Source organism: Cladophialophora psammophila, assembly GCF_000585535.1.
Source record: "Cladophialophora psammophila CBS 110553 chromosome Unknown aczJe-supercont1.7, whole genome shotgun sequence".
NCBI lineage: Eukaryota > Fungi > Ascomycota > Eurotiomycetes > Chaetothyriales > Herpotrichiellaceae > Cladophialophora > Cladophialophora psammophila.
The window spans coordinates 125522-149485 of NW_006912928.1; the positions used below are offsets into that span (position 1 = coordinate 125522).

The 23964-nt window shown below is 52.7% G+C and overlaps 9 protein-coding genes across 9 annotated transcripts; 4 read left to right on the forward strand and 5 right to left on the reverse strand.

Annotated features, from left to right (window-relative positions):
• Nucleotides 1–6: 6 nt before the first annotated feature.
• On the reverse strand, nucleotides 7–1856 carry A1O5_05054 (MFS transporter, SHS family, lactate transporter; the record flags this gene model as incomplete). The annotated part of the gene is made up of 6 exons (XM_007745657.1): nucleotides 7–697; nucleotides 756–805; nucleotides 887–1132; nucleotides 1182–1309; nucleotides 1359–1551; nucleotides 1602–1856. The coding sequence occupies 6 exons, from the start codon at nucleotides 1854–1856 to the stop codon at nucleotides 7–9; spliced, it is 1563 nt and encodes a 520-aa protein (XP_007743847.1).
• A 2445-nt stretch (nucleotides 1857–4301) lies between these two features.
• Nucleotides 4302–6758, forward strand: A1O5_05055 (uncharacterized protein; the record flags this gene model as incomplete). The annotated part of the gene is made up of 1 exon (XM_007745658.1): nucleotides 4302–6758. One exon carries the CDS (start codon nucleotides 4302–4304, stop codon nucleotides 6756–6758), a length of 2457 nt encoding a protein of 818 aa, XP_007743848.1.
• Nucleotides 6759–7660: 902 nt separating this feature from the next.
• On the forward strand, nucleotides 7661–8407 carry A1O5_05056 (uncharacterized protein; the record flags this gene model as incomplete). The annotated part of the gene is made up of 1 exon (XM_007745659.1): nucleotides 7661–8407. One exon carries the CDS (start codon nucleotides 7661–7663, stop codon nucleotides 8405–8407), a length of 747 nt encoding a protein of 248 aa, XP_007743849.1.
• A 3049-nt stretch (nucleotides 8408–11456) lies between these two features.
• A1O5_05057 (uncharacterized protein) lies at nucleotides 11457–13440 on the forward strand (the record flags this gene model as incomplete). Its single annotated transcript, XM_007745660.1, has 2 exons — nucleotides 11457–12238; nucleotides 12294–13440. 2 exons carry the CDS (start codon nucleotides 11457–11459, stop codon nucleotides 13438–13440), a joined length of 1929 nt encoding a protein of 642 aa, XP_007743850.1.
• A 2382-nt stretch (nucleotides 13441–15822) lies between these two features.
• A1O5_05058 (uncharacterized protein) lies at nucleotides 15823–17055 on the reverse strand (the record flags this gene model as incomplete). Its single annotated transcript, XM_007745661.1, has 2 exons — nucleotides 15823–15867; nucleotides 16063–17055. 2 exons carry the CDS (start codon nucleotides 17053–17055, stop codon nucleotides 15823–15825), a joined length of 1038 nt encoding a protein of 345 aa, XP_007743851.1.
• Nucleotides 17056–17895: 840 nt separating this feature from the next.
• On the forward strand, nucleotides 17896–19308 carry A1O5_05059 (uncharacterized protein; the record flags this gene model as incomplete). Its single annotated transcript, XM_007745662.1, has 1 exon — nucleotides 17896–19308. The coding sequence occupies one exon, from the start codon at nucleotides 17896–17898 to the stop codon at nucleotides 19306–19308; it is 1413 nt and encodes a 470-aa protein (XP_007743852.1).
• Nucleotides 19309–20425: 1117 nt separating this feature from the next.
• Nucleotides 20426–21049, reverse strand: A1O5_05060 (uncharacterized protein; the record flags this gene model as incomplete). The annotated part of the gene is made up of 1 exon (XM_007745663.1): nucleotides 20426–21049. The coding sequence occupies one exon, from the start codon at nucleotides 21047–21049 to the stop codon at nucleotides 20426–20428; it is 624 nt and encodes a 207-aa protein (XP_007743853.1).
• A 249-nt stretch (nucleotides 21050–21298) lies between these two features.
• On the reverse strand, nucleotides 21299–22195 carry A1O5_05061 (uncharacterized protein; the record flags this gene model as incomplete). Its single annotated transcript, XM_007745664.1, has 1 exon — nucleotides 21299–22195. The coding sequence occupies one exon, from the start codon at nucleotides 22193–22195 to the stop codon at nucleotides 21299–21301; it is 897 nt and encodes a 298-aa protein (XP_007743854.1).
• A 1282-nt stretch (nucleotides 22196–23477) lies between these two features.
• On the reverse strand, nucleotides 23478–23924 carry A1O5_05062 (uncharacterized protein; the record flags this gene model as incomplete). Its single annotated transcript, XM_007745665.1, has 1 exon — nucleotides 23478–23924. One exon carries the CDS (start codon nucleotides 23922–23924, stop codon nucleotides 23478–23480), a length of 447 nt encoding a protein of 148 aa, XP_007743855.1.
• Between the last annotated feature and the right edge of the window lie 40 nt (nucleotides 23925–23964).

A 23964-nucleotide genomic window follows, 5' to 3' on the forward strand; every position in this document is an offset into this window, starting at 1 on the left:
CCGAATTTATGCCACCTCCAGATGTTCGCCCTCAGGCGCCTTGTCAATAGTCTCAAGATTCGTTCCTTTCTCTGCCTGCCTGGACTTGACTCTTTCTACCCCAATATCCTTCAAGCTCTGCCCTGCTTGTCGAAGCCTCTCAAGCTCATTAGCTTGGTACGCATACTCCGCTCTTTCGGCCTCGCTCACTTCGGGACCCAAGAACAAGAAGAGGATCTGGTATACCCACACCGCACCCATGAAGATGCCAATCACCTTTCCATATTCAAAGCGCTTTTCTCCATTATGCTGTGGAAGTGGGTAGCGTTCCCCTATAACTGCCTGGATGGTCGCGGACGCCGAGGAGGCCAGGTTGCCCAGTTGATAAGTGAGTCCAACTGCTGTAGTTCGAAGGGCCTCCGGGACAACCTCCATCAGATGGATCGGTATAACTCCCCAACATCCTCCTACGAAGAATTGCAAGGCGAATGCTGAGGCGACCAGACTCATATTGCGTGGGATAATGTAGGCCGGTACGAGTGCTCCTCCACACACACAAGCCACGAGCATTGTCAATCTCCTGCCAAAAAAGGTGCTCAGATAGCCGAGCATAGTACCGCCGAGAAGGGCTCCCAGTTGGCCGACGCAGCTAATAATAGTCACATCGGTCGGGCCTAGGAGGACTTGGTTCTTGAGGAAGGTCGGGTAGAAATCCTGGCTATTATGAACCATGAGCATTGCACCATTCGTCGTTCGGTCCAGGGTAGAAAACTCACCTTCCGTGGCTGCACGAGTTGAAACCAGTCATCAAAATGACCAGGTATACCTTCATTTCAGTCTGTCAGCACATTCACTCTGGGGAAAATTCATACTCGGCTCCCGCCGCAAGAGCTGGGCAAGGGCTTACAAAAAGGACCCAGTTCTGCTTGATAGCCACCCAGGAGTCTCTAGTCCACGCTTTGAAAGCTGCGGCCTCGATGCGGGAATGATTGCCTGCCTGCTTGTCTGCGATGATCTGTGCTTCTCGCTCGGCCGCCATGACTTGGAACGCGTTTGTCTCTGGAAGCGACCAACGGAATGCGATGATGAGGACTGGAGGCCCAGCTCCAAACCAGAACAGCGATCGCCAGCCATGGGATGTGGTGGGTACAAGCTGGGACTGATGAGTAACAGCTAGTGAATGGAGACCACGTCGAACTCACAGCACGATAAAAGACGGAGGCTAGCAGGTATCCTGTCGCATAACCCTGCTCAAACAAACCCGAGAGGAGCCCACGAGCATCGTATGGCAAGTCCTCGAGAGCTGTTGCTGCGGCAGGACCAAAAAGACCTAACACGAGTTAGAGTGCATAGGTTGACAAACGGCACAGCAGTCCTACCACCCATGGCAATACCATACAACGACCGGACTCCAAGGAACTGAGGGAGGGTGTTGCAAAACCCAGAGGCAAGTTCCAAAATAATCAAAAGGGCCAGGTTAATGATCATGGGCCATTTGCGGCCATACCGGTCAGATATGGTTCCGAATGTCAACGCTCCAACGGAACGGAGCATTAACGTCGTCGTTAGACCCTGCGGAATTTTCAGGAAAGCTCAGCATTCAAAGATCAAGACTGACGCACCCATGAGACGGCCGAGTTCTCTACGCCAAAGTCCTTCGCGATTTCAGTAATGGTTAGAGAAACAGTGAAGAAATCGAATGCATCCCAGGTCCAGCCGAGGAAGCCTGCTAAAAACATAAGCCATTGATGCCTGTCGAGTTCTTTAAGGATACGATATGGATTGCGCAGTCGAGTCCGAGGAGGCTTGAGACTTGTTGGTCGAGTCAGGAAATAGCGCCTAATCTGCTTGGGTGAGTAAAACCACCCTGCTGCCATGTGATTGTACATGTTGAACGTCACGAGTCAAACCACGACTGAATAGGACAGAAGTGATACGAGGAGAGACAGAGAATTACAACGTCCCACTCGGAGACTTCGAGCTGAAATACCTTTCTCAAGCCCCGACTTGATGATAATGCCATAGTCACTTTTGTCCGTTCTATCCATTCATAATAGAAAGGACCCTTTCCTTGGAAGTCTCGCGCTTGCATTGCCAAGCTGATCGTCAAAAGGTCGCTTGCAGCGTGATAGCCAATAGATGCTCAGCTTCGACCGGTATCTGCCCTGCAGGGGTTTCAAGCCCTTTTTTCAGAAGTCGAAGGACCAGTTCATCATGCTTGTCTCTTTGGCGACGTTTACAACGGTCTGGTCGATCCAAAATTGTTTATGCCAACCACAACTGCCGGGTGGTGCTTCCATCTTGGCTTTCGACGCCACCGATTAAAGCCAAGGAGGATTGTCGCTCAAGAACTGCAGCCAATGCTACCAAGCTATTACATAGCATCCTCGGCATGTTTTCAGCAACCATTAAACGGAGACGCTCCGCATTCGAAGTTACAGCGCAGATCCCCCGTGTTGTTACGGCGGGGGGGGGGGGAAGACGCATTCGCGAAGAAGTAGGTGGTACAAAATCGGATACGTGTCGCTCGGCAGTGGTCTGAGTCGTCGATAACAGCCCTTGAGAAGCGTTGTCCAAGACCGGTTTGATCACCGACGGCTCCGGGTAAGTCAAAAGAATCGGGGAAACCGCCCTTGATTGCAGCGTCATTTTGTGTTCAAGCATGCCCAGCGAGATTTCAGAAGATTGCCAACCTCAGGTTTTCCCGAACTCAGTCGAATGCTTGTCTTTTCAGCGCATATTTGTAAATCAACGGCATATGTCTGACGGACAGTGTTCACAGACCTGTTGGAGGTGAGAATTTCGATTCTCACCTCAGGGAGATTTGGCTTGCCTTTGTGGCTCGTTGCAATGACAGTCTCTCGTCAGATCGCTTTGGGGAGATGTGGTGGTTGAAAAGGAGTGCCATGTAGGAGCAATAATCTACCTAAGTAGGTAGTCTGCTAAATCCGAACAATCCTCGGGATAATATGGGAAGCAGCAGACGAGCACGGCGGCCTAATAAGTAGGGGAACAAACGGCTTGGAGCAAAAAAGAAGCTGGTTTCGGTTCGAAGTCGGGTGGTGCATATTACCAGTAGCCCTGGCGCCGGGTCAAACGGAAACGGAGAAACAGTTCCACAATGATGGGGGGGATTTTCGAATCCTTCCTCCGCCAGCAACCCAGGAGAATGTAATAGTGATCGAAGGAGCAGTGTGGCTGGTGGCCGTACATAACCAGAATCCATTGTATGTACTCAGATAATCGGTAATCGGCAGAGAGAACAGGGATGCTCTGGTGCGATTGTTTGCTGCAATCCGTATTCGTCCATAAGGTGAACTCGACTCGGCCCCCATCTGCCTCAGGTCAGCTTCAAAGGAAACGGATGACACGAAAGAGCAGGGCGATTCGTCTCATATCAGGCTGGCAAACCTGCACTGATCCAGTAAGTGAAGGATCCAAGAGAGCGCGCCACGAGACATGGTGATTCGCGCTGGTGGTGGAGGTCCCGAGGTATGTACCTTGGATGATTGTAGAAGCCGCAGTATTTTTTTGGGCCCCTGATGGATTATGGTGTTAAGGTTCTTTTGATCGATCAGTCATACATATGTACCCAGTACCTAACGGAGTACACGAAATAACCTCCAACTTACTTCTGTCTCGCTCCGCGCCGCTTGAAAGCTTCACCATTGAGAAATTAACATTCCGCCGCGCCTCTTGACCTTACCTTCGTCTAGGTACATCATCCCTGGCATTTTCTGGTGACAGAGACTCATGCTTTTTTTGGTCGGCGCGATTCTCTCAAGAGGACGGTGCCATGGACAAGGCCACAGTTTGAAACGTGGGTCAACGTCGGTAAACAGCCTCACAAGCCTTAGTGCTTACCTCGACCTCCTATGTTCGCTCGCTAAGTTTCAAGTCTCGTCCGATCTGTGCGGTCCTGGCGCTCTTCTCCCACTTCGTGGCACGCCGATGGATTTGTAAAGAGCGTCGTGAGAGCTTCTCGCCTGGTGAGGCTGATGGCCCCCTAGGATGGGGCTCGTCGTGGCGCTTTCAGCATACAATGTCGCAATAGAACGGGCCATTCATTGGGCTGATCCTCTACAAGGTGAGCGTCTTGCTGACTGATTTCCCAGGTATGATGAGTTACTCGCGCACGCTCTAGTTACCGATAGCCACTTTATTTTGCGACGATCCCTGCCTCAGACGCTCATGGCTTACTTCCAAAGCATATCTTCGTTGTGGTGGCAGAAGCATATATATACCCTGAGCCTTCCTGCTTAGATCTGCAGGGTGCGATTGTTCGTCAGCATAATCTTTACCAGGCCACTCCTTTCTTCGAGATGAATCACGTCGGCGCTGGTCGCCGTGCCTCTCGTTCTTTGTATGGAAAACTCTTCAACATCGTTCCAGAACAAGCTGCGCTTGATTCCCAACAATCCCTCGATCATATCATTCCGGCCGCGAAGCGGAGTTACACTGTTCAGAGTTTGTCTAGTCCTCACGAGAGGTTTATCGAGTATGAGAAAGTTGAATTGACCGATCTATCGACCCCTCATCCTGCCCCGATATTCGGTCGATCACTCGAGGCGCCCAAAGAAGCAATCCGCACAGGATTTTGGCCAAATTCTTACAAGTTGCTTCCTCACTTAGCGGCCAGTGCGGTCACGGCAGCTGTTGTCCAGTTGAGTTTCCGTAACCGATACTGGATGGATTTGCTAGATCCAAGTGTCGAAATCCTACCGGGAATCACTCAGGGGGGCGCAATGAACGCTCTCCAGCTGGCAGCGAAGCTCCATGAATTGATCCTAGTCGCTTCATTGGGGACGATTATCATGCATGTTGCCCAGGCGCACCTAGTTGGCAATCATGGACTGCCCTTGGGAATGCTCGCTAACAGTTTCGCAATCGGTTCGGGAGACTATCTGCGGACAAAAGGATATTGGTCTTCGATCTGGACTGGCAAGGCGCACTACTGGCGGTTTTGGCTGCTCTCCCTGCTTGCCACGATACTAGCGACATTAGCCGGCCCGTCTTCTGCTATTGCAGTCATCCCATCTCTCAACTGGTTCAGTGTCGACAAGCCATTCGACAACGATGTGCTGCCATTCTATGTCTTCAATCAGAGTACTGTCCTCTGGCCGGGCGATGTGACAGGCGCCAGCACCAACGCTGCAAATTCAGGCATCGACTGTGTTGCTGCTACACTATCAACGACCGAACAAGATGCATGTCCGGCAGGCGGCTTCAGAGACACCTATAACTGGGCGGGCAACCTGTTATTTGCCAATTCCAGCGCTGGTTCTAATTGCAGCTTTCCTGATGCTCGCGGAGACACGCGGCGAGTGCTGTCGACGCAGAGTTGCGCCAGCGACTTTGACGGCAGGGCATCTGGCATGTCATTGAACACATTTATCAGCGGAGCCCTGACAGCATATTGGACGTTCGCGCAGAACAACTGGCATGGTCTCGCTCTCACTACCTCACAGCCTAGGCTCAGTCTTGCGGGCGCCATCTACGCGCCTCGGGTTGAAGTTATGTGCAGTGGGTTTGACTTCTACAATGTTTCGGACGTCGAAGCTCGGACCCATATCAACTTTCCCAGCTTCACGCCGGACAAGCAACTCCCAAACCAGGACTACATCTTGCCATACCATGGTACCCTCAACGATACGACGTTTGACTGGGTCCAAATGCCAGCGGGAGGCGAAAATCCAGCGATCGGCGCGGCCGTTAGAGTTCCTTTTGAATACACAAACGTGGACAACCCCAGTCACCTAAGGCAAGCAACAGAGATACATGCCTGTAGCATCTATGCCCAATGGGTCCCTGTCAATGTTTTCTATGAACCAAGGACCAGTGATCAGGTTGCATTCAACGTTAGAGGAAAATTGTCCAACTCTTGCCTGACACTGCCTCATGAGAATGCCGCGGTCGATCAACCAGTTAAGAACATGACCATCGACATGGACTATGCCAACGCAATTAATCAGAACATTTCCTTTGTTTCAGGGGACACTCCGGCCATCATAGCCATGCTTCAAGAAGCCGTGTTTCAGGACGATCGGGTCACGGACAAAGTGCTCAACGCTTTCAAGTCGCCATTTGTGGGAAGTGCTCAGACAGGTGTAAATGCAAACCTCACAGGTGACCAGGTCCGGCAGAGTCGTGCCACGATGATATCAACCATCCTAGCTGGTGTCGTTACCGATGGCCTTGCCCGCATTGCCGGCAATGGACTCTACCCTTTCTCAGCTTCGATGTTCCTGACCAACGAAACCGACAATGGAAGTCTCGTCGGCAGGTTCCTAGTCAGCACCGCACAAGGCGGTGAAGACACCGTTTTGAACTCCACTGCCACCGATGTCCGCAATTGGCTTCGAATTGATCCTGTCTTTGACCGCTACGGGTACGGCTATCGCTGGGAAGGCTCCAAGACCGTACAGTTTGGAATAATTGTCCTTCTCATTCATGTCACTATTGCCGCAGCCCATTCCCTATTCCTCGTCTATAAGGTTATCGTCAAAAAAGAAGGGCTCGTGGCCTCCTGGACAACAGTGGCAGAGTTGATCACGCTCGCAATGAATTCGAGCCCTTCGGCAAGGTTGCAGGACACTTGTGCTGGTGTCACGGCGGCGAAAACGTGGAGGCAGGTCGTGGCCGTGAGGGAAACATATTCAGGTCATTTGGAGATGGTTGTCGGACCCGACGAAAAGGACAGGCACCCGCTGCCACAGGCAGGGAAGTTGTACGGACACGTTCCCGAAAGGGGAGGTCTTGTGAACGAAGCTGAAGCCTGAGCTGGGCACTTATGGGCGCTGGGAAAGCAAGGGGGGATAAAATGAGGTAGGATATACGATATGCCAATGGCTATGATGATTTCCGAGGAGATGGTGGTCTCGAGTCCTTTTGGAGTATTGACGGGCCTTTTTGTTATCTGTAGTGGATGAGATAACTATTGTGAATAACAGATGATACCCCCACTTTGAGTACTTTTGAAATTTGTACAACCAGGACGCTCCTGGTCAAAGCCACATCGCGCCTGATTTCCTGCTGAGCCCAGAACTTCAAATTTCATCCTGAAAGCGGTCGGCAAACTGGGGGGCCAACCTCTCCTAAATAGGCGAGGCTGTCTCCCAATATACAGACACATGAACCATATGTAATTGGCGCTCCTATCCAGCATGCTATCAAGGCTCATCTCGCGTATCGAGGAATATAACCCGACCAAGCCTAGTGCCTGGGTGGATCTTGCCTGTTTGGGTGTTCCAGGCCATATCCTACGTACTTCTTCTCGAGCCGAACCTCTGATTACAACAAGTCGTAGACTGTGTCTGGATAGTGCGAGCCCCTGGTTTGTCCTGATCCATCCAGGTACTGACACTCTAGCTCAGTCGACTGGGCCGAGATTCAGCCCAGCCTAGTGAGATTGAGAACGGCAATTGGACTTGGTCGTATCGTCTGCAGGGCAGAAATTCTTACTGAATCCTTTGGAATTGGATCCTTGAAGGCAAGGTATCGACTGGTGTGTTTTGAGTTGTGGCAGGCAGAGGAGTGAGGGTCGTTGACTTATAAAATGTCGAGGTTGCGCGAATCCCTTCTCAGATCTATCAACATCTGTGCTTTGAATCATCTTGACTGACTTCACCGTTGACCTCTGCTCACCACTGAAAGCCATCGTTCTAAATCCAACACTTCAATCATGTCTTCCTTCTTCAACCTCTTCAAGAAGAGGAATGCCCCGCTCGCTTGCATGATGTCCCTCGACCAGGGCCACACGCATACCCAGGCTTGCTTCGTGGACATCATGCCCCTCTCGGTCGTGGAGCTCTTTCAGTCTCAGGGGTGTGCGTCCTGCCCACCGGCTCTCCCGCTCATCCAAGACGCGACAAACAACCCAAACCTCCTGCTTCTCACGTACGATGTAACATACTGGAATCCGTCCAGTGGGTGGGAAGACACCTTCGGCTCGACACAATGGGACTCACGACAGCGCCAATACATAACTAAATGGGGAAGGAATAGTCTCTTCACACCGCAAGTCGTCATTGATGGTGTCTCTGACGGAATTGGTGCAACAAAGGAGGATGTCAACCAGGTCATCATGAAAGCAATGGATTTACGAAATGGAATGGCTTGGGCCCTTGGCATTGATCGAGTTGGGAACGACCTCAGGCTTGCGGCTGAGGCACCAGAAGCGGATATGGTGTATGACGTGCTGATAGTCACGTATGATCCCATGCTTCAGACCGTTAAGCCTCGCACTGGCCCAAATAAGTCAAAGAAGATCCCTCATCGCAACGTGGTCAAGGAATTGATGAAGATTGGAGAGTGGAGCGGCGGAATTTCGAGAGTTGCCCTCCCGAACACGAAGAAGGACGGATATGAAAGAGTTGCCCTCGTACAGGGAGGCATTGGAGGCCCGATCATTGCTGCCCTGAAATTGTAGGCGCTGAGCGTCTGTGTCTGCGTCTGATCGCTTTGGTTAGGGGAGTGTCTCTGGATGCCGAATTTAGGATGCAAGGTGTCGATCACTCTCTTCCCCCGTAGCAGCGGATGTAATATTTTCTTGATAGATCTTCAGGTCACCATTGCAACTTTATCGAACATGCCCCCTTGCTATTGCTTGGCGATCTTCCCCTTTGCGCGACTCTGACGGTGGGACATCAGAGAGGTCTGGGCGCGTTCAAAGGAGGCAGGCTGTCCGCAAGATCCTTCATAGTTCAGTGGACCGGGTTCTTTGCTCTTCGACATCAATGGATTAATTGCTACAAAGTTGCAGGATGGTTTCGGCAGAGGAAAGAGAGCACAATACAGAGCAAAGAAACCCTGGAGGGATGCTCGACCAATGACGAATAGCCAAATTCACTCCCAAGAGATTTCCTTCGAGCAAGGAACAGCGCACAGGGACGCAGGGAAATCCAAAGCCGCCTCAGCCTCTGTGTGATAGGCATGAATTTGTTCCTGTTCACAGCATAGCGAGGTGCATAGCGGAGTAGACGGGGAAGCAGAGCGACACTGCGCCATGAGCTGTACGTAGATCGCCATCAAAGAGGGCAATCCTCACCTGCTCCGTACTGGCATCGCAGCCGTCGCAGAAAGCCGATGGCTAGCAACGTGGCTTTTCCACAGCCCTGTCAATATTGCGCTGCCATCGACGACGTGGCTGGAGGTGTCGAATGGGTGCTAATATGACTCACAAAATGATATGTGTGTATTGGCCATGACCATTCCACTCCCGCCAATCCTCTCGAAAGAGGTCAGACAGCCCTGGAGACAGAGAGCTCAGCAGGGTTTCTTCTCACGTCCATTGTGGATTGGCGACCATGACCCATATCAGTGGTAGCGCGTGCTTTCGCCTCGTCCTCAACACTCATGTCGACTGGCATGGTCGAAGCGCAAGATGACATTGGTAATCCAACGGGCGCGTCTCCTCTCGTAGAGGGTCTCCAAGGCGGTGGGCTTGACGCGGCAGCTTGAACGCCTGCCCGTGGGCATCACGTGAGTGGGTACGTAGGAAGGAAACTTGGGTATCGGGTCATGTCATGCTGATATGAGTTGGGCTTCGTCTTCATTTGGCGTCCAGCATCCAGCGTCCAACATGCAGGGGTACGGACCCGCAAACATTCTATCTAGAGTCTCCAGTGAGAGCTTTTCTTTCTAGCGCGAGTCAGGGACGAGGGCGGTCAGTTTCGAGCACACACAATAGAAGCAAATCATGAGATGAGGATCACCGGACTGTGGGCGGTCAACATCTTGGTCCGTTGGAAGCAGGCCAGACGACCCAGCCATGACGCAGTTGGGAAGCGGAAGTAGTGGCAGAAGCAGACACCGATGGGCCCTGAGAGATGGACAGAAGGGATGTTTCTCTGTTGGCGAGGTGAGCAGGATGGATGGATGAGATCGATTTCGCACACCACACAGCAGTTTGGATAGGAAAGGTCAGGAGGGCGATTCACAAGGACAATGTTCCCAGTGTGAAAGGGTAATAACGTGATGTGATGTGCAGCCCCGAGTCAAGGCCCGTGCCGGCCGAGCAGAATGCTTCCTTTGCAGCGGCGCCCATGGCCCATCACCCACGGCCCATCATGCATCGCTACGAGAACCACCAGGGGGGAAGCGAACCGAGCCTAGAGAGCAAACAGTTAAGCCCGGCGAAGTCCAGGGCCCTGCCGCCTTCTTTTGTTTGTTTGTCCCCCAATTCAAACCATCGGCTGAGCAGCTCCTGTCGCGTACATCTGGGACCAACGCCTGAGAGCATTGTCACTGCCATTGTCACAATCGGAACAGGACGCGATTTGGTTTCTTGGTAAGACTAATTCCGTCTCCTCTTGGGTCACTGGTCCCGTCCCTTTGTCTTCTGACCTCTGGCCTCCGTGCTTGCTCTTCTTGCCCTGGTGGTCGAGGGTCGAGGAGCCAGCCACCAAAGAACCACTGTTGAGGGCCACTCCCGCGGTCTCGATTCGGCGAAGAGGGAGACCACTGGGTGCTCACATTTCCAGGCGGAACAGATGCAATTCGTGCCTAATCAGGAGAAGCCGAGCAGAAAGCAAAGAGCCAAAACGCTGAAGCGACCTAAAAGGTGGTCGCATAAAAGGTGGCCGTTGAGCGGAGTCGCGCGCAGCCAGTCTGGTGGCGCGAGAGCAGGCAAACTTGGTGCATGCTGCACGCACCGCGATTCCGGCCACTGCTACTGGCACTGGGGGTCAATCGCTGCCCAAAAAACAAAGCAGACCAAACGGCAGGTCAAGGAAGAAAAAGGAAACGGGAAAAAAGTGCTTGGGATTTCGCAGAGCATCCAATCCGCACCCTGGCTTGCTCTCGCCCGCCTCTCTCCTCGTGTCTTGTTTATGCCTTCGACTCCTTCTCCTTGCTGCTTTTTGCGATGAACAGAAAAGGTCCCCTTGCAACGTCCACTCAGTCAGACTGGGGACCGTTCTGCTGTCCTCGTCCTCGTCCTCGTCCTCTTCCCTCTTCCCTCTTCCCTCTTCGTGGATTCGGCCTCGGTCCAGTCCCATCTCCTCCCTCCTCTGACCTCTCACCCTCTCGCCCTCTCACACACACACCCCCGTCCCAGACCCGTCCAGAGACCGCAGAATGGGGCATTGACCGTTCCTCGTCAGGCTCCATGTTTCTGATCTTGGATCCCCTGCCCCTCCGCGCTTTTCTCTCGCTGGTACTGTATCGTACCAGAACCGTTGATGCTTGCCGTCCTGCAATACCTACATAGTACTAAACCCGCTGCATCTCCCTCCTCTCCTCTCACCTCTGAACATCTGACATACTCTTTGACTCTTCAACCAAGATGCTCCTTGCAGCTGGCTATCTCACGCACTGCTAAAGACTTCATTCTCTGTTGTGAGATAAAAGACCAACAGCCCTCAGCCCTCCCACCAACAACCCTTCCCCACCTTTTCGCTCACCGCCACTTGACCATTCCTCCAGTTTATCGGCACAACAAGAAACAATCATCGTCAACTCCCTTCTCTGTCGCACCTATGGCCATGCAATATTCGCCCCAGACTTACTTCCCCTATCCGCAGCCTCAGTGGCCCGAGGACGTCAAGCCCCCTCTCACCGAAGACGATTCCTCCTCCATCCTCGACGACAAGGTCTTTGAATCCTCCACCCCCGCCGATATGACAGCTGCTGATGCCTCCGACCATCGACGTGCTTCAATCACAAAGTTGGAGGATGATTACGCTGCATCAGCCCATGTCTGGCAGGAGAGGCCCCAAGGGGTCATGGGACCCGTCCGCCATTACTCGCAGCCCTCGATGCCAATGGCAACCCCAAACGGCCAATTCTTCAGTCAGATGAACGCTGCAAACTGCGGTCCTGGGTTCATGCCAAACCAACCGTGGACTATGTCTGGGCGGTCCGAAGCGAGCACTCCCACCCCCTTCTTCGGCCCGGTGCAAGAGCCTTTCGAGCAGCAGGTTCAATACAGCGGGGGCCCCGTCACCTTTTCGGGTTTCTCGCAACAAGATCCTGCCTCTGCCGTGTCCATGTCGCCGCAGTCGAGTCAAGGCGGATGGGCTTCGACTACTTCGTCAGATGCTGCCGAGACGAATCGCAACATTCTGAGACACAGATACAGACCTGCGTCCCCATTGCTGGTATTAAGATCCGATGGAATCAGGAAGAAGAATGCCAAATTCGAAATCCCTCCAGAACGAAATATCAACACCATCGATGCCCTGATTAATCAGGCCACAAATGAGGACGAGAAAAAGGAGCTCAAACAGCAGAAACGTTTGCTACGGAATCGCCAAGCAGCGTAAGCATCACACAATCTCCTCGCTTGTTGTTGACTACTAACTCTCTTCCCACAGACTCGATTCTCGTATGCGCAAGAAGCAAAATGCCGAGAAGTTGGAGGCAGACAAGAAGCTTTTGATCGATCAGAAGAACGCACTCGAGGAAGCCCTCGGCCAATACGAGAACCAACTCCACCAACTCCACAGTGAAAGACGGGACTGGATACTTGAACGTCAGCGGCTCGAGAAGTGCATTGCCGATCTGGAGTATCAGAATGAGGAGCTCATTCGGACCTCGACTCGGGAGACCGGCGAGCTTCGACGGATGAACACTATATTGAGGGAAACCGTTGGCGAGCTTGAACGGAATCAACATTCTCGTGCCTTCTCCGTTAACGCCTCAGATGCCTTCTCCAATGACTTTTCAAATTTCAAGGATCTCGGTCTGGAGGACCAGTGGAATGATGAATTCGCCCTGATCAACAGCGAAGACTTGAAGATGGAAGAACCGGAGTCACTGCAGCGACAAGCCACTCCAAGACCTACCACTTCCTCAACCCAGTCAAACACACCCACGAAGTGTGGTGTCAAGGTCGATGCTACTTTTAGCTGGGAGACGTTTTACATGTGCTTGTTATCCGGCGCCTTTATCATGTCCCAAGCCGGTTCGAGAGCAGCAAGTGCAGCATCTTCTGTTGCGGTCGTCGCACCGAGCATGCCCACCCTATCCGACGAATATCGTGCTGAGGCTGGCAACGTTCTCCAGGCGGTTCTTGCTTCCGGTCCAGAGGTACCACATGAGGTCCTTCCTAGCCGGCCTGCACAGTCGTTGGACAGCAACAGCTTCCCCCACGCACTTTCCCATGTGTCTGGGATGACCCCTCAGTCTTCCGACACTCCACTCGGCAACCTCCATGCGTCACTCGCTACACCGTCTCGCCAACAGCAAGCTGCTGCCGCATTCTCCCTTTCTGCTGCCTCCTACAATCACATCAGTAGTCCTGACTGCGCTTTCGACGACGACGACGACGACGACGACGAGGTGGTCGAAGTGAAACCAACTCGACTGCAACAATTGTTTGCAGATATGCAAGCTGAAAGGGACGGACTCGAGAAAATGAGCGGCTTAGGCGGGAAAGCCCGAGAACGGAGCGTGCTCCTCGACCGAGTCCCGGAGAAGGTCCTACGAGATTTCCGAGAAATGATTGCCAGAGTCGAGTAAGGCTTGTCTTCCAATGACTCGTGGATTTTTGACGGCACAGAAAGACCTCAGGTCCGACAACAACCTTTTATCACAGGCTTTTTTTGGAAGCGGTGGAAAATTCCTTTTGTTCTGCTTTCCTTTCTGAGCTACATTCTCCACTCAGACGAATAGGTCTGGTTAACCAACCTATACGAAAGCGAAAGACTCATATGCTTCAGGGCACAATTTCCTTATCTCTTCACACTTAGGGACTCCTGCACTTTGATCAGGATTTGAAATCAGTTGATACGATAGGATACGACATGATTGATTATGATGACCCAGAACTTTAACGACCTATGATATGAAAATTCTTCTTTTCTGCGTTTCATTGTTTCGGGCTGGAATTTGGATGAACAGGCGGAATGCACATACAATGACATGTCACGGAAGTTGGTGGAGCGGGAAGACGGAGGCCAGCGAGAAGAAGCGAGACCGGGTATCAAGAAGTCACCCGGCGGTGAAGTGTTTTATTGGACCAGGTTCTCTTCAAGAGAGCAAATGAAAGGACAGGGACTAAGCATAGGGACAATGGACAGAGACATGGATGGGAGGGACTCAGGGCAAATCAAGCGGCCCCGCCATGATGTTACGACCAAAACAACCGACGTACAGTTTTATTAACGCCTTCTCATATAGCACCGTATAAAGATGCCTCGGGAAGAAAAAGACAGACTGAAGGATAGCACGGAGCATAATGTCTCGAGCACAGCAGATAGGATCGTTGAAATGGGGAACGATCCAACTTCCGAGCTCTATCCATGCCGATTCTCGGTTTCAACATTCTTCTTTGTATCCCTAGAATCAGGCCATCGCTCTTGGAATTTGTCCATCAGCATCGAGGAGGCCAAACGGGCTCGAAGGTTCCAGGGCCCGAGTCTGTCGGACAGCCATCAGTGTGGACAGGCTGTCACGGGCATGTGCTTTGCCTTGCTTTCAAGTCCCTTGTTTCAGCGAGTTCGCTCGCTTCGAGCTTGACCACCCAGGTTTAACCAAGTCGACGGGCACCACCCTTCGGTGATAGCCGTCATTAACGTCAATGGTCCACTGTCTGACCAAGGAGAGGCAATATTGATGGGACCTTTCGTATTCTGAACCGCGCGGCCAAAACCAACAGTCGTGATCAGATGGTTCAACCCAGGAGTAAGGGACGAGAAGACACAGTTCCCTCGAAGTCCCCTGCGTCATGCAGGCACGGCCTCATCCACCTCCGCAACTGCTGACCAACGTGATCAAGATTCCAGGGATGGGCCGTGGCGTTGCCGCGGTCCGCCCTTGCGCCTGGTCTTTTCACGGGTTGAACCCTTTCTGAAAGTAGATATCAACAAGTGGGAATAGCAGAGCTCTGGAGAAATGTCGCCCAATCTGGGTTGCCTGGGTAGGCCGTGCGCAAAGGCCGCAAGAATAGGGCAGATAGGCCCGAAGGGCCCCAGTCGTAGGTAAGCTCATTGTTCGGTTTTGCTTATCTGTTGTCGGGCTCATCGGCTCCCTTGTCTCGCTTTGAGTCATATGGTAGAGTTTCCTGGTTTTTGGCCCGAGAGATCATTAGGCCGTCGTCAAGGTGACTTCGGCATGCTACTGTGGACGGTGAAGGCCGCGGTCTCATTTTGGTGGATCATATTTCTCCTTCCAAATCCTGATAATCACAAACACCAAGACGTCAGCACATAGTCACGCATCACCACTCTTTTTCCGAGTCACTAATGAGACATTCACAGTTCTCAGTGAGGTCAAGCCGGCCGGTTCAATGCCTTGGTTTCTTGCGCCTCATCGAGGACTGCGGCCCAGCCACCTCGCCCTCGAGGTTTGAAGCGTCCGGCACGAACCAGTTCTCAGGGTTGGTGGAGGAGGCCGGGTCGCCGCACAGGTCGCATAAGTGTCTCCAAGTTTTAAGGCCAATCAGACTTGTCTTGGCATCGAGGTCAAGGACACCGCCCGATTTTCGACCCGATTCGTGTGAAAATACTCAGAGCAAATGTGATTAAGGGCCAGGTGAGGGAAGAGGTGGTCGGGTGATAGGCAGTTCTGGGACAAAATGACATGAGACCATGACTTACCAGGAATTTCCCAGCGTCTTTGCACCGTTCTTTTCGGCCAATCTTAGAAGTTGCGCCGCTTTAAACTATGTCGCAAGCCCCATGTGTCAGTAGCCATTTAATTCTCCGAGAGAAACATGTTGGTGATTCGCGGAGTTCAACATGACTCGAGACTAATGCAAGGTACGGGGATCAAGAGGCTTCAGGCTGGCCGCTGAGTGGTGGAGGGGCTTCTGCATTGCTGCCCAAAGTGAAGCTGCCACTGAGAAGGTGCTGTATTTGGGTAATTCGCGTATTTGGGGGCCGCAGGACGCCCAAGTTCGTGTCAAAGGGCCCATTCCACGTAGTGCCACTCCCGATATGGGTCAGACTGTGTTACACTCGAATCTCAGTCAGGCCCCTTCGGGGCATGAGGCTCAGCTGGCCGCCTGCTGCTGCTGTCCATCACGTGTCAAGAGGAACAAAGGGGTATTTGCTGGTCGGGAGATGGACGTATACAAGGCCACATGTGATGTTTGGATTCCCAAGCAAAGCTCACAGGATGAAAGAAGGCGCGGAAACTCACCTTGTCCTTTTTGCCTCCAAATCCTTCGAGGTAGCACCAGGCGGCTTCATTCATGGCGTCCGTATCTCCTAGATTTGCCGCCGTCTCATAATATTGCCTCGCTGCAACTTTGTCAACCGGAACCCCCCAGCCGTGTCTGAAGCAGTTTGCCAGTTCGAAGATTGCAAGCACAAGCTCTCCTTTGGCGGCGCCTCCCTTTTTCATTCCAGCTTTCAGGGCATCGGATTCAATGGTGGCAGAGTTGGATGCTGCAGCCGACAGATAGGTGACTGCTTTTGCAGGATCTGGCTCGCAGCCCCAGCCATGCCGAAGAGACAGCCCGTAGAGGACCTGGGATAAGACATTCCCATACTCTGCGAGTTGGCGGAACATCTCGGTTGCCTCCTTGAGGTCGCCAGACTCGTGAAGCTGAATAGCTTTCTGGATGTCAATGTCGCTCTCTGGGTCGTTGATACTTCGAGGCCTGGACGGAGGTTGCCCGGGCAGGCCCAAGTTGAGAGTGTCCATATCGCCAGGCAAAGATTGGGCGGACATGGCGGGACTTTTGCTGGCCAAAATGGTAGCACGCTCTTCCCACTTCGCTTCTGTCTCTTGGCGATCCCCAGATTCGGTATATGCATCAGCGATTTCAGGGAGGTCAGCAGGGAGATTGACCGAGCTGGTGCTAGCAGAACGATCTCTATTGAGATGTAGCCGCTCAGACAGCCGTCGATGCTCCTTCTTTTCTTTCTCTGGAGAGGACAGCTCCGCCGCACCGGGACTCTGGCTCTTTCGAAAGCGGCCAAACGAGCGTCTCGAAGGAGAAGGACTCTTGGGTTCGATCGGGGTAGCGAGCTCTCGATCGTCGTCAAATCCAGGAGGATTGATGTATTCTTCAGTATGTGTGTCGGTCCGGACAAATGTGAACGGAGTTGCCTGAGGCAGGGGAGGAGGTTGGAGTGCGACATCACTATCGATCTTCTCCTTCTTCTTGAGCAAGTCTCTAATTGGCATTGTGGGTGGCAGCCTTGCAGCAGGAGGGGGGAGGTTGTGGTAATGGTGATGGGTTCAAGAGTGGAATTGACACAGATTGCGGGGGTTGATGGTGGCGGTGGTGGTTTTCTCGAGGGAGTGCGAGTGTGGTCAGGAGATGCTGCGATACTGGCAGTACCTCTTAATATGCATGCAGAGGCAGGAATGCGACATGAGTTGGATGCGAGTGTGTTGCGGCTGTGCGAGCTTCGAGTGGTTACTGGGTACTACTGGCGAGCCTGATCTGCAGTGAGATTGCAGCTGAACGCCGAGCGGTTGGTGTCTTGGAAGGTTGGAGGGGGAGATTGACAGTGTTTAGGGGGGAAGGCAGTGCACGGGGGCCTAAACGTAGCCGCCCAACAGCGTTGACAGCGACGAGCACTCTTTACCGAGTACCTCGTGCTCAGTACTGTGCACTCGACTAATAGTTGGCATCGTTTACTGGTGTGAAATCGTAGCTCCCGTCAATTCTCTGATGGCGCGGCCTGCTGCTCATCCGTCAATGATCCCTTGCATGCACAGAGCAATATTGTTTGTGACACCAATAACTCTGGTTCGTCGTAGGGATGAAATAAGTGGCTAGTGGGCTCAACGGGAGCCAAGTGAGGGGCAGCAGGCAATGACTACCAGTAGGTACTCGGTGAGTGCCAGCATGCTGATGCTGTAGATTGCCGAATTCGACTGCTGTCGATCCAGGAACCTACTTTCCACTTCATTCTTCTCCATTCAACTCCCCTCCCATCCCTGCCGAGCATCTCCCTCTCCCCCCCTCTCTCTCCCTCTCTCTCTCTCCATTTCATCGGGTCCCTATCACCTTCAACCATGCAGGTCCTAGATCTGCCCAGAGAGATCCTGGCCCACATCCTGGCATGTCTGCACCCTGCGGCCATCGCCTGCTTTGGCCAAACTTGCAAGGCTGCTCATGATTTTGTCCGTCCCCAGCACCAGATTCTCTGGAGAACTGCTTTCTTGTATATCTTCGATGACCCTAATGATGCTTGGTCGATGATGCCCGGCCACCCGCCATTGGTCCCAGACCGCACATGGGATTGGCATCACGAACTGTGCGTGAGATTGATGGCTTTGCGAGGTGTCCAGTCAAAGCGATGTGGCTCCGACAGTTGTGCTGAAGCCCACCTCAGTGCTTTACTCGACATCCTCGACACGGCAAAATTTGCACCCAATGCTCGTGATATTGCTAATGGCAAAATGCCAAAGGAGGACGACCGGACGACCTCGTTGAACCTCCAAATCCTCGCAGGCCTGACTCCATATCAAAATGGCATCGAGAGTCTCATCCACGATTCAGGAACTCAAAGTGTGCTGTCACACACCCGATCCGATGAGCGTATGTTGGGCTCTACGCTGCGTTTCACAAGAAGCATGGCGCTGAGCGAAAATGACCAGAATCGACCCGAGTCCGCCTCCAGGCTTCACGTGCTTTATGGTCTAACAACTCGTGAGCGCATCGAGCACAAAGCCCGAGGAGCTGCCAGGCGAAAAGTCTACAATTGGAGTTTGAGTGGACAAGACAACGATTACGGGCCTTTTCGCCGGGACGGCACTGGGAAGGTCGACTGGCCGCTCCTCGAGGCTGTCTTCAGCGTCATGAGCCGAAATTTTTCCATATGTGCCGAGGGCCGCATTGCTATGCCACAAGGTTTCTGCTATGCTCTCCCTCACCGCACTTTGGCTGATCCAACCATTCCCCATGACTGGGCCCGGGTTACTGGAACTTGGTTAGGAACTTACTCTTGGCTCGACTACCTCGACCTCTTCGCCTTCAACAATTTGAGCCATGATTCTGGCGCTCATCCGACCTTGGACGACGAGCCTGAAGACTCCGGAGATCTGATGAGGCTCGAGCTCAAGCTCGATGATGTCGTTGCTTCTGATCCACGCTTGACCACAACCCTTCCTGTCTGTACTGACCTACCTGTGCTTTATTTCTCTGGACTTTCCCGTGGTCACGCCGGTATGCACCGGCCGGTTATAGGAGTAAGAGGTTGCGCCAGCCTTGTACCAGGTGGACGAGAGGTAAGATGGAGATTCATCATCTACTACGGCGGCCAAGATCAGTGGCAGTTGGAAGGTGTCCAGCCAGGAGGCATCAGATCAGGAGGAGTGTTTGGGTTGTGGACGCAATGCGACCATGAGGAGAACGGACCCGTTGGACCATTCTGCTATTTCCCGACGGAGCTTTGCAAGCCAACAAGTGTTGTTTTAGCTACCTGACCTGCAAAGTACGAGCGAGACGAACATACAACATTTCGCATGGAGAACGTTGTGGTCTCCAGGGTAACACGAGATTCAGCGAATCACTAATTTCAAAGCAGCACCATGATTCTGCACGTGCCTCCGGGGTGACCGTTTTGCACATCTACCGACATCAGTTTTATGGACAACTACATCACCGTGAATTCCCTACATTTCACGCGCAATCAATCCGCTCTAATATCAAAAGCCGATACGACACTCAATCGCCTAGTATAGGAGTTCTTGGCAGCCCCTCCAATATTTGCTCTGAAAATGCGATCTTCAAACGCGCGGATTTTGTTGAGAAATCTATTCGACCATAATTTGTAACGGGGCCATTTCTAGGGGAGAGAGCATCCCTTAGGCGGCATGGCCGGTCGAATTACCCGAGTGCTAAGCGACCCACCAAGTCAATGCTCACCAGTGACCTACAGGAGGACATTAAGGAGGATTCAAGGAGGACACGATTCTCCCATGCCCCGAACGGCACCGACAGCACATTCTCTTTCGCCTTTTTCTTCAAATCAGGGAGCGCAAAGATCAGTCTCACAAACCCAGGCTTAACCACATCGCCCTACCTTCTGCTACACGTCCTACGTTGCCACTCCGCGCCGCTGATAAACTCGTATTGGGCATAGTGAGCTTGAAGGGAACCCTACGGGATAACACTATGGACCCAGTGTATTGTGCACGGGAGGACATCACCACGGCGCGGTGCCGGTTTTGTTTGTGGGAAACACTATTGGAGAATTCAAGAAGTTCTACAGGTGACCGGAGTATACTGGCCAGAGTGGCCCGGAGCGGACACTGGAGGATTTGTCCAAGCGTCATGTGCTGAATGAGATGTAAAATTACAGAGATGAAAGTGAAAAGGAGTAGCACGGCGTTCAATTGAAAAAAGTCAAGAGCAAAAAAGGGGAAGGAGAAGAAGTCAGGTACAGTGGTTGACAGCGGCCACAACACTTCAAGTCAAAAGTCAAACTAGCTTTCTCAAGGTCGCGTCCTGAAGTCGCGGACAGTAGAAATATCTCTTACCTAAAAAAGCCGCCACATCATCAAACGCCTCAAAGCCCAGCGCCTTCACCAGCTTCACGAATCAGGTAGCGAAGAGGTGTCTCCCAGCAATCATGTCCTGCGTTCTTTGTCCAGTGGAGGCGGATGACCATGGCGAGGATGGTAAGGCAGGTGAGGAGCGCCTGGATAGGCCCAGGTGATATTCTTCAATGTGGGCGCCGACAGAATATATCCAGAGAACGTCATGCCTTCTTTCATCTTCTAGGAACCGGAGCTGTTTCGTGTCTTCGTTGTGCAGTCCGTCGATATAAGGGAATGGCGGACTGAGGCGCTGAAGATTGGCAGCCACTTCGGCGAGGAATATTTTACTCAGCCGAAATGGCGAGTCGCCAACGTAATAATACTCTTCGAAAATGGCTCTATCGAAGCAGCGCGCGGTCAAGCAAACGACCATGTCGAAGGGGACTGGAGGCGTCCAACCCATATTAACGCTGAAGCCACGAGCGGGATCTGTGCCCGCTCCTGCTGGCTTCATAGCTTCCTTGATGTTGCACCAGAAGCAAAGGTCGCGCGCTCGAACGGCAAGCTTGCGCAGACCAGACCAACAGAACACCTGCGCGGCGCTCTCGTCCCTAGAGGATGCCAGGGCAAGCTTGATGTTCTCAACATGCAAAAGTTCCCTGATTTGATCGATGATGGCTCTCATCGCGGGAGATATGGCCGAAGGTCGAGAAGACGGACAGCAGAGGGAATCAGAACTAATTTCGGACATCGAAGAGCGCGGCTACGCAGAAAGCCAGTCTCTGTTAAGACCACAGCCCAGGATCCCACTTGTTAGGGTGGAATACTGGGCATGAGCGGTCGAACCAGGCACTAGCCACCTGCGAAAACACTAAGCACTCCGACTGCATGGGGCCCATATTCTCCAAACCTCCCATGAGACCGATTGCCATCTTCACGCCGGCGAAATGGATCTGAGCAGAGCCAGTATCTCCAGATATGACACCACAGGCGGCGAGCTGTGAAGCACCTCTGATCTGTTCAGCAAATCGAGGCCGCCCAATTGGCGATATGCCTCAAGCAGATGCTGCAAATTCCTCACGGCTCGGAGCTTATGGTGCTCAGCCAGGATGAGAGCATTCTGGTCGCGTCGACCAGAGGTAAGATAGCGCATAGCCTTGCTGTAGTGTGCGTGGCTGATGACGGCGTGGACAACGGCTGGAGAGTCGAGGATACTGGGCATGACAGTCCACAACCGATCCAGCAGTGCTAGGTGGTTCTTGCGCATGCAGATTTCTGCAGGCCAAACAATGTCAACAAGACACCGCCGATCGTCCCTGACCAGAGAAAGATCGAAAGCAGCAAAGGGGATAGAAGTAGAATTAAAAGGATCTGAGTTGCCCTTGTGCATCGGGATGGTCATCTCCATGCTCGCTGGACAGTGGGTGTTCGACCATTTGCTGGGCGAGGATCCCTTCCCAGTGCCGCGAACACTATGCTGCCTTAATGGCTTCTCAGATTGAAGACGCCACCTTTGCACAGCGTCAGATCTGCCTCCCCCTTTGCGACTCGGATGAGGGCTAGGTTCATTTTCGCCGCCCTCGGGGTCTTTGGTCCATGGTGTTGGTACTGCTTCTTGTTGTTCTTGCTGTTGCAATGGCGGTTTCTTGGATATCTGCACATTGAAAGCTTTTTTCCGCCTGGCGAAATCAGTGGAATCGACTTGCCGGTCTGTGCGATGGGAGGCTTTGGCTGCATGAGAGAGGGCCTCAGCTCGAAGAAGTTCCTTGTCCCTTATGTCTGTGCGGGCGGGAAACGAGTCCACGAACAGGAAAGCTTTGGGTGCAGTCATTGAACGGGTCAATTAATCGCTTATACGCTGAAGGGCGCGATATATCATCGACGACGTGACGCGCCGGTTACCCCCTACGACGGTCGTACGAGTCCTGCTGGCTCTGATGGCTCCTTTGGTGTTTTGACACGGCTTTGGCAGTGTAGATAGGACAAATCGCAGCCTCTGCTTCATGGAATTTCCCCTGCCACTCTCTTCTCCATCCAAATTGCATGCCAGTTATGTCGTCGACGTAGAAGAGGTGCTCTCTCTTCCTCACCCTCCCATAGCCACAAAAAGCCTAAATATTGGCCATCAGAAAAAAGAAAAACGTCCAGGCCCCAACAGCGGACCCTTTACCGCACATGGCGGCAGGCTAGTGGCTGAATAATGGCGCCTGCAGGGGGTGAGATGGGGCTTGCATGAGGCACGGAATATGCCTTGCTAACTCGTAGGGTTGATCCAGGGCACTTGCATAGTACAGGATCTAGTTGGCAAAATGTAGGGGAGCTGGTCGTCGGGGTCGGGCGTGAACCCGAGAAATATTGAATCACAACCAAAACTCTAACTGTGGCCGGCGTTGGGCAAATGCTAGTACGAATTACATTTGTATCCACCAATGGTGCCCAGATGATGGCGGCAGCCAAGGCGGAGATGTGAGAGTATGTGCGAGATACTATCAGTTGAAGACCCTTGCCGTCACGAGTCTCCAGAGGGGGTATTTCCAATGCTTAGAACCTAGGTATGCTCGGCCCTGTCGAGTAGGAAGTAGGATGGATGAATGTCCTCCATCCTGGTATGTAAATATGTATATAGCCCGAGGCCATAATAGATACTTCGCCATACAGTACTTTGAGAGTCAACTTCGCGTCAAGCATTATTGGGGGAGGGCATTGAAAACATCAGACTATTCTGTAAAGCGAGAGCTGAGCAATGTCCTGTAAAGAAGCCTTCGTGTCGTTAAGAAAACGCCCGGATGAGCCAAGTTCGGAGAGCTGCCTCTCTGGCAAAGATCTCGAGATGCGGCGTCTGTCAAGGCGCATGACTTCACAGTTGACGGACTCAACAGGTTCAATCATCCCTCTGCAACAGGATCCCACTCCTATAGTAGAAGGCACCTTGCCCCTCGCCACGTTCTGTGATAAGGATGGTGCCGCCTGTCTGTCAGAAGATAACCCCGCGAAACATTTACTCGCGTCCAGTGCTTCCCAACAGCGCAAGTGCAAAGAGTCACGCACCGAGAGTTGTATCGTCTACAGTAGAAATCACAACAAAATGAATGAAAGAACATTCTTTCCCTGGTTCAGAACATTTGCTCTCCCCCTCCCAGCCGCACAAGCTTGATGAACACTCGAATGTAGATGCTGAAGCTCGGAGCCATCACCTGCCCACAATATACCGACCCGCACAAGGCTAGGGAAGCGGCAGTGGCTTGGAATGGCTTTGGCCGGACAATGTCCCACGGCCCACGAGGGAGAGGCTGGCCGTTAAAGAAGCAGTTGGCTGCTTTCTGTCGGTATTTCTCTTCCCCGACGATCTCGTCGTGCTGCTGGAGGCCTTCCTCCCCAGCAGTATTATCGGAGAACGACCCAAATAAGGATGAAGCGAGCGGTGCTGAACCTTCCTCGGGAGACTGTGGTAGAGTTTTCGTGGACATGCGGTTTGGTCCAATCAGTCGAAGCGGCAATTCTTCAACTTTGGCAAGATAAGTGTAGAGGCCGGCACAGCATCCTCTCCATTCTGAGGCCATGCCCGGCACGTCCTTGCGAAGCCGATCAAAAGCGTTACAT